Source organism: Camelus bactrianus, chromosome 21 (genome assembly GCF_048773025.1).
Source record: "Camelus bactrianus isolate YW-2024 breed Bactrian camel chromosome 21, ASM4877302v1, whole genome shotgun sequence".
Taxonomy (NCBI): domain Eukaryota; kingdom Metazoa; phylum Chordata; class Mammalia; order Artiodactyla; family Camelidae; genus Camelus; species Camelus bactrianus.
This window is the reverse complement of record NC_133559.1, coordinates 27,202,642-27,217,783: the sequence shown is the minus strand read 5'-3', so window position 1 is coordinate 27,217,783 and position 15,142 is coordinate 27,202,642. Positions and strand designations below refer to the sequence as shown.

General features: G+C 51.6%; 1 protein-coding gene across 1 annotated transcript in view; it reads right to left on the bottom strand.

Annotated features, from left to right (window-relative positions):
* Nucleotides 1-7,863: 7,863 nt before the first annotated feature.
* Nucleotides 7,864-15,142, bottom strand: part of CACNA1E (calcium voltage-gated channel subunit alpha1 E) — a 345,741-nt gene continuing 338,462 nt past the window's right edge. Inside the window, exons 46-48 of the mRNA XM_074349901.1 lie at nucleotides 14,188-14,368; nucleotides 13,035-13,225; nucleotides 7,864-11,511 (exon numbers count right to left, since the gene is read on the bottom strand). Of these exons, the coding sequence (XP_074206002.1) occupies nucleotides 10,969-11,511; nucleotides 13,035-13,225; nucleotides 14,188-14,368 (915 nt within the window). The 3' untranslated portion in view covers nucleotides 7,864-10,968. The remainder of the gene's footprint in view (nucleotides 11,512-13,034; nucleotides 13,226-14,187; nucleotides 14,369-15,142) is intronic.

Below are 15,142 nucleotides of genomic sequence, written 5' to 3'. Positions count from 1 at the left end.
TCTTCCTCTGAATTCCTTTGATGCGAGTAGCTCTGTTTTGCGCCTGCTCTTTCCCCAATACGTCCCGGGCTTGCTGCAGGGGTTATAAACAGGTTCTGGGGTGGGGCTGAGGTATGGCGTTTTTTCCAAGGGAAAGCATCCGTAGCTTCCATTAGAACCCAAAGAAGTCTTCTGACATCTGAGCAAATGGGCCTCCTGGGAATTTATTTCTCTGCTGGTTTCTTCCCTCTTCTTTTTCGAGAATGTTGTGCAAGGGTTGTTGGGGCCACTTCAAAGGGCCTACCATGCATGGTTGCCCAGATTCACAGGAGATCTCAGGGACCTCCAGAAAATCCATGTTAGAGTTTTTCTAAATCTCATATCCCTTCCTTTATGCACGAGATTGGGCCAGAACGGACACCCAGACTCCCTCCTGCTCTAAAATTCTGGTTCTATGATTCCTGCATGTATAGAATCATTTAAATGTTAGCAGATGGAGGCTACAGGTATTTTTATGCACATGTGTAGTCTTGCATGAAGAAGCAGAGGCCAGAGATTTGGAAGCAACGCCCCAAGGCATGGGAGTCCCCTTCCTGGGAGGGAGTCACAGTTGTCAAATCACATCGCTGTGCCCTTTTGGTCTCCTTACCATTCCCTGCAAAGCACAGCACAATTAATTACGTCCAGAGCTGATGCCTGATGAACTGACAGCTTTTACTGACCACCTAGGAAAGATTTTGTTTTTAAAGAATTACTCTGATGTTTTTCTTTCTTTGAATGGAGTAAGGATCAGGCCATTGGCGCTGAATAAATGATTCTCTTACATGTGCTGTTAGTTCGTGAGTTGCCTGATATTTCCAATTGCCTTGAATATTGCTGTGTTTATACATGTACAGTAGTTTTAACGTTGCCATTGACTTGATTGCTACTTTTACAATTACTATCTCCCACTAATGTTTCTCCTATTTTGTTATTAAATGAATACAGAAGTTAGAAGTGAAGCATAAGCAAATTAGGGCCTGTTTCTCAGACAAGAGTAGAGGCATTATTTAAAAACAGATATAGAATAACGATTTGCTGGCTTTTTAAAGCTAACGGACTCTCTTCTCATTGGAAACCTGTGTCAGGATCAGACTGTCCTCTGTGTTTCCAGCAGGAGGGGAACACCCACCTGGCACACTCCCCTGCTTAGAACACGTCTCTGAAGGGTTCAGTTCCTCGGGTTTAGGGGGCTTGGCCAGTGTGCTTTTATGCAACGATGATGACAAGGATGGTGTTACCGAATTTTTATTGAATGCTTGTTACAGGGCAGACACTGGCTCCTCTCTTTCTGTGCAGTAACCTGTTCACTCCGTACAACCACCCTATGAGGTCATGGCTGCCACCGTTCTCATTTTAAAGATGAAGAAAGATTTAGGTGGAGTGGCTTGCCCAAGGGCACACGGGTGATGAATGGTGGTGCCCGGCCTTGAGCTCCGCTGGCCGCAGCCCCAGCACTTGCATTTATAGCCTCTCTCTCCTCTTTGCTGCCTCTTCTCTTAAAGGTGCTCAACAGCCACATACGCCTGTGACTAGTCCCCGTGTTTCCTGTTTAAGGAACTGAAATCTTGGTCCTTGGGAAGTTTCCCAGCTGATTAGCAAAGGAGCATAGTATACAAGCAAAGACAAGTTTGTAATGTCCTAGAGGCAAAATTTAGGCTAAATGACATGTGTCGGGGTGACCACCAGCTGCTCGGGCACGTCATGCAGAGCTGCCAGAAGGAAGTTCAGAGCAGTGTGTTTTCCTTTATATGTATTTCCTAGTGCCATTACCCCCATGAAGTACTATGGACTAAAAGTAAACAAACAAACAAACAAACAAACAAAAACCCTATCAATCCATGTAAAAATTCCTCCCAAACCAACCTTTGCCAAAACAAACCAACTAGCCATCCCATTAAAGTATGAAGGTAAGGAAAATTGTTGCTCAGTCTCTTTCTGGCTCCAATGGCGATGGTGGCCATGGGAAGGAAATCGTGACTGGAAAGATAACACATCTGAGAGCTAGACAAGATCTTAGAAGTTCCCAATACAGCCTCCAAGGACCTAGACCATCTTCCTACGATCCAAACCACCCAAAAATGTGGTGCAGTAATTCTTACCTAACCAAACTGTGTCTTAGGGCTGGGGAAGCTATCTTTGATGGAGCTGCAGAAAGGGGATCCTATCCTAAAATTCTGGTTTTTATTTAGTTGATAAAAAGGATTATTCAGATTAAAGTAATAGACCCAATGCTAGAGTTAGAAGATGATGATGATGATCCCCCAGGGAGAATGGGACAAAAATTGTTCTCAGGATGGAGAATCAAAGGGACCACTTGGCCCAGGGGCTGATTTTTTTAATTTAGGAAGCCACGATGGTTAAATGAGTGATACGGGCATAAGGAAAGAATGAACAGTATTTTCTGAAAGTCTTGGCGAGTCCGCTCCGTCCTGAGCTTGGCAGCTAAGTTGGGGTCCCATAAGCTTCCCCCACTTCCGGGATGGAGGCTGGTTCATGACTAGAAACCCTGTGTCCCATGAAGAGATATGATACCTACTTTTAAAGAGATGCCTACTTTTAAAGTCCGCCCCTGGAGATCGGAGATAGTATTTTCCTGATCAGAAAAATCTGCTCAATTTTTTCACTTTTAGGGAACTGGTTTGGTTTTTTTTGTTTTTGTTTTTGTTGTTTTTCTCTAAGACAAAGAACATTTATAATAAAAGAAAATCTTTTAGGACCAGGATGTCCTTGGAACTTTGGGAAACTCTGGAATTCCTCATAAGTAGCTGAGCAGATAGCAACCTCCAGAAACTGCTGCCCACTTACCCCCAGAGTCTTGGCAAGGCGTCACCCCCACGATCTCCCTCTTCCGTGGGAGCATAGAAACACACTAAGTGATGAGGGGAATCAGGCCGATTAATTCTTTACAACAAGGTTTTATTTATTCTTTTCTTTGAATCCCACCCCCTCAAAAAAAAAACATTAAAGTTGTTCATCTTTCTTTTATTTTTAATGGTTTTCCTTTTGGATCCAAACGAGCATTTATATTACAGGATATCCACCTGGTCAACATGCAGTGCTGCACTCTGGCTTTGGGAGAGATGCACCGATACTCTGGGCGGGCCAGCACTGGCTGCCAGTCAAACGCGGCCCCAACGGGGCGTCAGGCTGGCACACCGCAGCGGACGCTGCCTGTGAGGGAGCGTTTCAAGCGCCTCGACTCACGCGTGTTTTGTAATGCGGGTGGCAGCGTCTTCACAGCCTGAGGCAGAGCACTCAGTTTCCCTCTGGATCCCATCTGATGTGCTTGTCCTCTAGGAGCAAACGAGGATGGGGGATGGCCTGACCTTGGGTCCCAAAGGACAGAGGGCGAGGCCTGGACACCCCGTCGTCCACTTCCTCGCAATGCTATCCTCTGAGGCCAGTACTGGCGCACCTTGTGGCGCCTGAAATCCACTCCTGACAAAGCTCATCTCCTGTCCCACCCACCGCCCCTCCCCTCCCCTCCCGAGGTGCTTGGACCACTAGGAAGGTCAGTGAAGTCTCCCCGCCACTGGCACTACTGTACTGAAGAGCTGCTACAGTCATTGAGACCGCCTTCAGGCTGCTTGAAAGCAAGACCCTCCTTCCTCTCCATCTCCCAAGTCTGGCAAGTATTTTCTCAGGGTTCTGCTAATCCCGAGACCCACAAATCCACTACCTAGAGTGGGAAGAACCCCTGTGTACCCAGTATCACGCTGACAAGCTGACCCATGACCTGGTGTAAATGAGGACCCCAGGCCACGCAGCCTCTGCCTGGGACTGGCCGGTGTTTTCCGCCCTCACCCTGTCTCTGCTCTGGAGCTTGTCTCCCTCGCCTCCACCGTGGTTACGCCACGTCCCAGCTACGAAATGCCACGCGTGCTTGGTGTTTTAGGTTTTTCTCCTCCATTTGTTTGTTTTTCTGGGTGAGTTCCAAATCTTGGACTCGGTTTGAGTGCAGTTGGACGGCTGTCTAATGTCACCAGGAGGGAAGTTCCTCTGCAATTGCAGCTCCAAGGGTGGCTTTGTATAAATTTTGCCTTGGTCACAAAACCCTGGGATAGAAAAACACTGATGGAAGCTCGGCCCGCAGGCTAAGTACATATCCCCACTGGTAGTCATTAAGCTACAATACCTATGTTTTTACTAAATCTGTTGGGGTCTGCTGGATGTCATACAGCTCCATAGCAAATGTCGCGAAGACCAGAACTACTGTGCACTTGAATTGGCAGTTAGATTACATTGTTAGCCCTCGTTTCCTGCTACCTTTATTTTTTAAAATTGATTAATGGCACTTTGAAGTTTTGGAGTGTGTTTTTCCCACTCATCCCTTATAAAGATTTCTAACAGACTTGCTTTGAGTGGCGGTCCTTGAATGGTACAGGCCAGCTCTGTAAGAAATTAGAGAACTGGAAAGAAAACTGAGTCACCGAACAAGGTCAAGGTTGTATCTGGCAGCTTTGATTTAGTCTCCTTTTAGTTTGGGGGCCCTCATCTTTGTGACCCAAGAAGGAGGTGGTACTGCCTGGTACATATGCTGGGATCTGGGTCCAGAACTTAGACAACAAGCCATTCTTACCTCGGACAAACTGGCAGAACAGGGGAAGAGAGAGAGAGAAAGAGAAGACTCTCCCAGATTTCCAGTGCCGAGTAGGAGAAGGGGTCTCGGTGAGGATCCTACGTGTTAGCTTGTAAGCATTTGCTCTAAGCCTGGCTCAGGGTCTACAAAGAGACGACAGCGGGAAGCTCCGAGCATGAGCGCTCAACTTCCTTCCTGGATGAAAAAGAAAGCCTGGACTTTTTGTTGTTGTTGTTGCTAGAAAGCTAAGAAGAGGAAGGGAAAATGGGGAGAACAGAGTATGAAATGTAAACCCATCCTGGATTCAGGTTTCCTTACACATGAAGGAAAAAAAAAATTAACTGCTTACAGCAATGCCAAGAATTTCACAGATCCGGAATGGGATTGAGGGAGTGAAGATTTTTCTAAACTGGTTTAAGGAGACTGAACGCTTTAAATGCGTTATTAACTTACTTGCACATACTTGCGACACCCACGAAGTAGCCAAACATTAGTATTTCTATTTTCCTAAGAAGGGAAAGAAAATAGAGATGCAATACCCTGCTGGAGGCACAGGTCAGGACAGAAGGCTGGGGCAGAATTTATTGTTTTTAACTCTCAAGTTTCATTTATCAAATTACCACACTCCATAAAAAATTTTTTTTGTCTTTTCATCCAGACCTAATTTTTATATTTATAAGTTAAAGATGTCCCATTAAAAATTCTATGTCCACTCTGTTATTCCCTTTGCGTTTGCTATTTTCAGGCAGGTTTTTCATTATTTTAGATTTTAAGTCCCAAGACGGAGAAGAGACAGAGAGAAACAAGAGACTGTGGCTGACTTAGAATGAAAAAGAAGACAAAAAGGAAACCAGAGAGAGAAGACGGAGCTGTTACTGTGTAATCTCAGATTTTTTTTTTTTTAACTCAAATATCACATCATTAAATTGGACAGAAATAAATTCTTAGAAGCTAATTCAGAAACCCACACTTCTCCTTCTTGGCTGTTCCGGAGCAGGTCTGCTACCAAAAAATGCAACCAAACCAAAAAATCCAAATAAAAAGGAACAGAAATAAATCCCCTTATCTCTTTTTACGTGATCTAATCAGCTCTCTCGAAGCCTCAGAAATAAGAATTCAGTCTCAATAACATATTTGCATAATAGCACAGCTTATTATAATGTCTCCCCTTGCATTTAGAAGGTCAAGATGCCACCCTCCCCCTCTGTTTAGCATGGGGGCAGGGAGCGGGGGGAAACAAGACTAGCAAAATAGAAGGGCAGATTGGGGGGCACCCCAGCCTCACCAGCAATGTGATTAGACCCTCCTGTGAGTCCTACTCACATTTCTCAACTAACTGGGTTGGATTTTGTTAACAGCAGTTCTCCAGGCCCTTAGGGGTGTTGCGGTGATCAATGAATCTGTTATCTTTGGCTTGGCGTGATCCCTCTGGGATGCAAAAGCTTCAGAGGCTCAAAGCAGAAAGGGCTCAAGAGAAGAAAAAGATGGCCATCAGAAGCCAAAGGCAGTTCTTTCTGTTACCAGTCTTTATTCCCCGGAGTGGTCCGTCCCTGTTCTCTGACTGGGTGGGTGGTAGCACATGGCACCTGACAAATCACCCTAGCGGGGTGTCACCGAGCCCGCCCCCGCAGCCAGCAGTGAAGCCATCGGCCGCGGCTCTGTTAGGTTAGACCTGGCTACGCCTGCCTCCAGAGAGGGGAGAGCAAAAATCAAAAAGACAGAGCTGTGTATTAATGTTTAAGACTCTCCTCTGATCACCGCATGGCAAGGTTAGGTCTTAACTCCTGAGTTAATCTCGCGCGGCTTTTGTTAAAATAGAGTCTCAGCGTGGATATATGATTATCCAAACCTGGACCTGATTCCTTGCGGTTTCCTCCCTGGAGTTAAACCATCGTGCCCTCACTGGCCACTTGCAAGAGGCCCGGGTCCTCCTCCTTTCCTGCAGCATAAAGTCCTCTCCTCAAACTCCCGGACGGTGCTCAATGCTCTGGAATCCAGGCGGGAAGGACAGAAAGGATGGGCGAGAAGTGAGACTCCGCCCCACAGCAAGGGAACGCCTCGCCTCACCACGAATCTTTGCACGCCCTGGCGTTAGACCTCTGAGGATCTCAAAACATAGCAGACATGAAGCTGATGAAAATAGTAGTGAAAGTTCCTTAACCTTCAAGTCTCCTAAGATCCCTGACTACCTGCTCCCCTCCTGTTACACACCTGCCATGTTTCAGTACAACCTCATCAGAGATATTAGAGCTTGAGCTGAGAAATTAAAGAATCTCTCAACTTCTCCCCGGCTTGACCCACTAAAGAAATATTCTGTCCAAAAACAATACATCCAGAGCAGGCTTTAGCAATCAGGATGTAATGAGAAACAGAACTCTCTTTAAAAAACCAAAATTATTCCATTTTGTTCCATCATGCCAGGAGGGCCCTAACTTCCCTGCAGCGGGTTTTCAGTGAGCATGGGGACGCTTCAGACACACTTCGGCCACAGTCCTGCACCTTACACCGCTTCAGGTCATGTTGTGAGTGTCACTGCGCGAGTCCCCAGTGGTGTTTCATGAGAATGAAGCATCCTGCAATGGCAGAGCGCCCAGCAGAGGAAGGCGGGGCAGGTAAGCTTGGATTGGGTGGATCTAACCATCTCAGGAGCAGAGTCATTGCTAACACGCAGCAAAAACGAGGGCTGTGCTGGGAGGACAGAAGGCAGAGGACATTCAGGTGCATCGCAAAGTGGATGTGAGGGAGGCCGTGAGCCAGGATGTGTGCTGGCTGAGTCAGGGAACACAGGGTCTGCTCTTTGTGGTCCCAGAGTCAAGGGGAGGCAAAATCCAGAGCACCTGGAGTTCAGCTGCAGAGACGTGGCATCAGTGCTCTCAGTCCCTCATGGGGAGATGTGAAACTCACAACAGAAATAGATTCCCCTGCTAGAAAGGACACAGCCCCACCTGGGGCAGTTGTGTCCGGGGGGTGCTGAAGGGTACCGCTCCTTCACAGTGGCGGTAATTGTACCCTGACCCCAGCTCACAGGGCACCTTGGCCTGGAGCTCTCCCCCCTTGTCTGAAGGGCTGCTGGCACTCTGTCCCGCGGGGACTGAGACAGGGAGAGGGACACACATACACAGAAAGAAAGATGGATGCCCCCCACCCGCCCCAGAAGTCCGAACGGAGGCTTAAGGGAAGAGAGGACTGTCTAAACACAAACCTAGTTAGAACGTCTCTCTGCCTTGCTTTCTTCTCCTTCCTTCTTTTCCCCTCCCCTCCCCCCTTCTTTTCCCCTCCCCTCCCCACCACCTTCCTCTGTTTGGTTTTGAGGGGACTCTGAAGACTCATATTAGCAAGGGAAACTGGGCCTGGAGCTAAAGATTCTTCAGGGGGGCCTACGGTACTCAGTGTGAGATCCAACCCTGGTACTTGGTCCTACTTCGCCTGCAATTTCTCAAGCTGCTGCCACACTTTGTAATCCAAAGAGAAGCACAGGTTTTGGGGTTTTAAGGGGGCCTCTTTTCAAGGGAAAAAGGCAGAACCTCCTGCCTAGGACTGGATCTCGCAGTCGGCTATTAGAGGGGCGTTCGGGGTTCCTATTTATTCAGAGGCGGAAGGAAACCATTATAAGATTATGCTAATGAGTTCCGTGACTTAACAGAAAATTGCCTTTGCTTTTCTGGCCTTAATAGAAGGGTAATGCAGGCTAAGGGATAAGAAACCTGATTTGTTGGTCAGGGGAAGTTGAATAAGATGAGTTCATAGGTTCACGAGCGCTAGAGGAGCCCAGGTGGCGGAGGGCTGCACCCACACTCGTGCCGCTTTGCTCAGGACCCCGGCGCGCGCGCACGCGCGTGTGAGTTTAAGGAGTTCAGGTGTCCGGGAAGCTTTCCCGGCGTGGTAAATTTTGTGTTTGTAGTGTGTTTGTAATGTTTGCAGGCAAATTCCATTTCTGGTAATTGCTCTGCCAGCCTGAACTCCTCCTGGTGCAACGGCGTGAGGTGTCACTTCACACTCCCTCGCTCAGAACACAAGGCGGTAGACTCTGGCCGGCGCAGAACGGCCCCCCTGTCGTCGGCCTGTCCCCTGGGAAAGCTGCATTTCCGAGGTGAAAGCAAGCAGTTCTGCGCACACAAAGCAGCCTGGAGCAGCACTTTGGCGTGAAATGACGCTGAGCAGAGGGACCCTTTGAGACAGTACAAAGCCCAGAAGCTGAGTCTTGTGCAACCATTACGCCTGTTAGGCTCAGGTGTCACAGACCGCATTCCCGGGTACCCCAAGTGTGCTGAGTCGGGGGGCAAAGTGAAAAGGGAAGAGGCTTTGAGAGCAGGAGGCCTCTGTCTCTGCATGCCTGGTCTCCTGGCCCAGGACAACTTTGGTTTGGGGGCTGACGGTGGGTCCTGAATTCAGCCCCATCAATGTCTAGAAGGCAGGGCCAACTCAAAGGATTCTGCAGCCATAGGGTTGAACTTGACTTTTCAGAGCTGACGCAGCTATGCCTTATTTCTATGTCAACAACAACAAAACAAAAAAACCAACTTTGTAAGAGAAAAGAGGCTCCTTCTTAGAAAAATAACGGCCACGGACTGCCTCTACCCAAGAGGTGGAGTCTGGGCTGGAGGAGGGTACAGACTGCTCATCCCCTGCCAGGTCAGGCCGGGGACCTCTGATCCTCCCCAGGGAGGGCTCCGTGAGGCGGGCTCCATCTGCTCCTGGCTGGGAAAGGGGGGCCCTGCCTGGTCCCTGCTCCAGGAGAACCTTCCACCTCAGTGACGGTGCTGGGGAAGGAGAGGGACCTAGGGGATGGTGTGTGTCTACTGAGCGGACAATCTATGTAAAAAAAAGGAGCGCTGATCAGCCAAGGAAGGGCTCTCTTTTTCTCCCTGCATCTGAGTTTTGGGGGTTAGGAACAATGTCCTGAGGCTGTCTCCTGCTCAGCGCCTACTCGGGGCAGGGATAAGGCCCAGGTCTGTCACACTGTGCGCTGAAGCCCATCCAAGCCAGCTTTGCTAGAAGAGCAGCCGGTGTCTATGCTGAGGTATGTTTACTAATCACCTTGCAGTCCCCTGACCTGCTGAGCCTCAACCACAAACCAGCTGCAGAAGCTGCCAGACCGAGGTCCCTCCCTGCAGACCGCCTCTCTCACTGCAGCTTCTCTTGTTTCGATCTGCTGGCCTCTCCCATCTCTATGGAAGTCCCTACCAGGTGGTGCGTAGTCCACCTTGGATATGTGTGCTGCCCTCTTGGGGGGTCGCCAGGCCACGGGCACTCGGCCGCACTGGCCTTGCCGCTTGGCAGAGAGGCCCTCTGCCTCCTGGACCAGAGTCTGGGCTGACACTCAGCCGGCGTGTACTGGGGTGGCCTTGATGCTGTTCCACACACTGGACCACTTCTCTGCTGGTTGGAATACAGACTCTGCCTGGAGCCCCCTAAGTGCCTAGGCTGCTCCACGGCCTCACCCTACCCTAGGCTGCTCCACGGCCAGCGTCTCCAAGGCTCAGGCCCGCCGTGGCATGGCACCCCAGCACTGAGGCTGGACCCCACTCTAATCAGCTGGTGGCCTGGTTACACAGGTTGTTAAATCCTTTGACAGTATCACCCTTACCAGAGCCTCAGGCACCTCTGTGGACGCCAGGGGCCCTCCTTAGCCTGAGTGGCTGACAGGATGGCCCCGCCCAGCACCACCAGCTCGCTGCTTCTTTGGTCCCCTCCTCTATGGCGTGGGCTGCCGGACTATGGCTTTGCTCATCCAGACCAGCCCTCGCTGCTGCCGCCACAGCGCCCGAGGCCTTCTCCTTCCTCCTCCCTCCCCGCCTCCTATCCCTGGCATCCTGAACTCAGCCTGTGCTTCTCTGGGGGAAGCAAGCCCCAGGGTCACACATGAGATGCTGCTGCAGTCACCCTGGTGGCAGTGGCACTGGCTGAGGAACACGAGCTGGTGGGGGACAAGGTTCCTCTCCTAGCGTCTTCACGACTCCTCAGTTAAGAGTCACAAAGTCTTCCAGGCTTCTCAGGGCAATGGGCGTGGACGCAGGCCGGCTCGGCCCTGCCAGGGCTGTAGAAAAGTGGGCAGGGGCAAGGGGAAGCAAAGCCATCCTTGTGTCCCTTCTCCCCTGGGACTAACCCTCCGTGTTCTTGTGTGTTCTTTCCCCAGCAGAGAGGCAGAACTATGGCAGTGCCCATCCTGCACAGGGAAACAAAGCGATTCGGTGGGCTGGACTGGTGTTCCTCTCGTCCTTTCCTTCCTCTTCTCTGATAGCGCACCGTGTCCTTCCATCCGTCTCCTTCCTCCCTCTTCCTCCCCCCCGGGCCGCACCGGCTTCCCAATTTGGGTCTTGGTTTTCCCCGCATGAGAGAAGAGCATGCATCGGAGGGGGGAGCAGCCTCTAGCATTTGTCGTCCTCTTCTGTGTCACTCAGGAGGTCGCTGACAGCGCCACACATCATGCCTGGTCCAGGCCCCCCGCGCCTCCGCCGCCGATAGTGCCCGTTGGGCATCTGCCAGCTGTGCCGCAGGGGCGGGGCCGAGCCGATGGTGTTGGAGCGGCCCAGGCTGGTAGCCACGGCGGCTTCGAAGGTGAGCGTCTCCTCCTCGCCGCAGTCCGAGGCGTGCGAGTCTTCGTGCAGGGCCAGGTAGGGCTCGGAGATGTAGCGCTGTGGCGAGGGGCGCAGGCCCTGCGGCGCGTGCCGCGGATTGGAAGACTCAGGCAGGCCGGCGTCGCTGCTCTCCAGAGTTTGGGAGGCCAGTGGGGAGCCACCCTCGCTTCCATCAGCAGGTGGGGAGATGCTTCCACTGTGTCTCATCAGGGAGCTGTAGGAAAGGAGGGGCCGAGGCTTGGGAGGGACAGGGGGGAGCTGCCGACGACTTCGTCTTGGGGTACTGGTGTCAGAGACGGAAGGGATGGAGCTTTCGCTCAGGGACCCCGTGCCCTGTGCGGCGGGAGAAACACGTCATGTTAGACTGGGTTTGGCTTTGTCCCTACTTGGGACCGTGTGAAGGTTCCTAACCCTTCCTACAGAGAGCCACGAGAGTCCCCTCGCTCACATCCGCTCAGGGACGCAGAGATTAAAGGAGACTGAGGAGCCAGTGCCATGGAGACCAGGGCACGTCAACTTTCAATACGCTTACATGTTCCTGGGGGGTCTTGTTAAACCGCGGATGCGGGTCAGACAGTCTGACCTGGGTGGGGCCTGAGATTCTGCATTTCTAATGAGCTCCCAGGGACTGCTGGACCACGGGCCAGACGCGCTGAGTTGAGCAGCAAGGACGTGGACGTCCTCTCTAGCACAGGGCACCCCGAAAGAAAGCCTTCAGCCTTGGGGCAAGACAGCTACGTGAAAGGTGATCGAAGGCTCTAGAGTTGCTCTGTCTGGGGAACTTTCTTGGGAATTGGACCTAAGGGAGCAGCAAAGGGCTTCCCTCTTCTCCTTTCGCATCTGTGTTGCCAGTCGCTTGCTGAGGCTAACGCAGCTTCGACGACACACACTCATCTGCCAGCTCAGGCCTTACATGACCTGCTCAGCTATTCCCAAGGGCCCCTGACTCGGGTGTGGGTACATGGACCTCCAGGACGGTGTTTTCTCAAGGTGCGCGTGTGACCTAGGAACCACCTGCTCGAGATAGCCTAGGAGATGCTGGGGTCTTTCCAAGTGCAGACTTGTGGGTTCCACTCTCCAGTGGGTCTCACTGCTGAAGCAGAAGCCTTGAGGTCCCAGGAATGTGCAGTGACAACAGGCCCTCGGTGACTCTGTGCTGCACTAAAACTCGACACCACTGCTCTGGAAGTGAACGTCTCAACTGCCTCTGAGTGTCGGCTACTCGTCCCCACTGCTCACCACAGGTGAGTGGGGCCTCCCAGCTGGGCTCTGAGACGTCGGGCAGGGATGGCAGTGGGGACAAAAGAACAGAGCCAGAGAATGTTTGCACTCCGCTCTGGGAGTTATTCTTAGACACAGGCTCCTGCTTCAGCCACAGGCCAGAAGGAGAGATGGCTTTCATTTGTCTAGTTTCCAGCCATCCCAAAAGTTAAATAGATCTGACTTAGGAATCCTATGTTGAGGGATGAAAAACTGTTCCAACCAATACTAAGGTCAAAGAGACTTTCCTGGCTTAAAAAAAAAAAAAAAGAAAGAAAGAAAAAGACAAAGCTTTCCTCTTAAATCTGCCTGAGGTATTTGTGAGCTTACTTGTTGTGACTTTGTGCCTCTGGATCTGAGAACAGAGACGAAATGCTCCCCTAGACACCACTGTCTTTCTTGGGGGGCTCTGCTTTTCTGTGAATTCGTATTTCTGAGCACACAGGCATTAAGTAGCTAACCTCTCTGCACAGTGGACGTAGTCTCCTGGACACTGAGGTCTGTGTGGGTGCAGGATGCCCGGGTTTTGCACCTAATGTTAAAAGCCTGTGCCTTCCCGTCTTTCTGCAGAGACGCCGCTTATTCCCCGTGCTCACCTGTCGGTTGGGGGTCTGTGACCTGCCCTCGCTGGGAGACCGGGACTGACGGCGCTCTGGGGACTCCCAGTCGGCCTGGGTCCCTCGCTCCTCGGAGTTGCAGCGGGACACGTCAGGGGACAGAAGGTGCTTCCGCTCTTTCGATCGTCCCCGCTCTCTGCCCCCTGAGCGGTGGGTGTCGGACTTGTGGCCTGTGAGAGATGACAAAAGCAGCTGGTCATAGCTCTGCCCACCCTGGCCGCTGAACCGAAAGACAAGTCTTACCGCCTGGGACTAGGCCCCTCCAGGACCCTGGCCTCTGCGGACATGCCAACAAGTGATTGGAAAGCGGGGCAGGAGAGGAAGGTTGGAATATTACCCTTTTGTGACGAGGGAAGTGTGCAGGTTGCCACTGGAGAGACTCATGCACCCAGTGATGCAACTGTTCACTTGTGTTTCCATTTATGCTAGACACCATGAAGCAGACTCTTTGCCAGCAACGTGGCCCAGGAATTCTCTGGGTCCTAAACATGAGTGTGTAATTTTGGGGTGGAAGATGGCACTAGTAGAAAGGAATTAAGAAGTTGCTACGAACAAAGGAATGACACAGTTACCATAATGCCCTGGGACTGAAGTCAAAGGATTTCACTTCTAGTCCCATTTCTGTCACTTATGGGCGCTGTGACATGGGGCATGTCACTGCTTTTCTATCTTTGTTTCCTCATGTAGTAAAGAGTTTGAGCCAGACTCATGATTTTCTATATGACCCTTTTCCTTAAAAAAAAAAAAAACAACTCAAAGACAAAGCGATCCCAGGCAGCGCTGTCTGGGTTGAAGTAGCGTTGGTGGCAAAGCCCAGCCCCCGCCAGGGGCGCTGGGAGCATCACCGTGGCCCGTGGTTTTGCAGACTGCCGCTGGAAACTGCCCGTTTTAATGATTTCTGTGGCCCTCCCCTGGAGGAAAGGCATCTCTGGAGCCTCTGTGATGAGGATGGGGGGTTTGTTGCTTTGTTTCAGGATGGGAGTCAGAGAGAGTACCCCCTTTGTGAAGGAGCAGCCTTCACTCTCCGCGACCCGGTCTTGATCTGGATTCCACCCCAGTGATTTTCGGTTCTTGCCAGAATCAGCCCGCCAGGGAAGCAGCCCCCAGGAGGGGCGAGGGGGGAGGCCCTCACCAGAGTCGGAGCCCAGGCGGTGGGCTGACAGCCTCAGCGAGGAGTGGTAGCTCCGGCGGCGCGACTTGTACGTGTTTTCGCTGCTTCGCTCCATGGAGAACTCCTCTAGCCACGAGGAGTTTGAACGCTTGTCCCGGATAGTGGAAAATGAGCGTCTCATGGAGCTAGGGTCCGTCACCACCTGAAACAGGAGCCCCCCAGAGGAACACAAGGTCCAGATTAATTACCGAAAGGATCTAAAAGTCGGGGAGGAGTGGGACTGGGATTGCTGAAGGATGCAAACTGTAACCTCCCTCCAGTCCCTCTCGCTCAGACCTCAGCTGGGGAGGCGCTTCCAGAAAATGTCTGTTAACAGAGTCACTGGGCTGGTGCAGGGCATCTCTTCAGGCTCAGGAAAGCAAGCAGCTGAGTGTTCTATGCAAGCCCCCCATCGAGCCATCTACCACAGAGACTTGGCCAGAACCTGCCGTGAACCTGGAGCCACTTGGAACTAAGTGAGGGCAGCTGTCAAAATGTCTACACCAAGAAACGAGCACGGCTTTGCCTTCTGCAGTCTGCCCTCCCCGGGGAGGGCCCCGCCCTGGCGCGCTAGAGCTGCGGCGAGCGTGTAACTGACTGAACAGCTGCTGAGGACGCACTGCTGTCCCTCCATCACCCACCCCACCCCCGCTCCGCCTTCAACTCTGGCACTTTGAGTTGCCACAGATGTTCAAACAGATCCACAAAAACTTCTTGTCTCTGTCAAAACTCGACGTAAGACAGACAGACAGAAAAAAAAAAGGAAGCCAGGAAAACAGACAAAGAAATGAGGCGTGGCCTGCACCGGTTAGGACAGACAGTTCTGACACAGAGCTGTGTGTGTAAGTAACTGCCTACGTGCTAGAGGAGCCAGGAGGGGAGAAAAGGAGGGGGAGATACACAGGGGAAAGTCCTGGGAAACACTTCTTGCGATGGT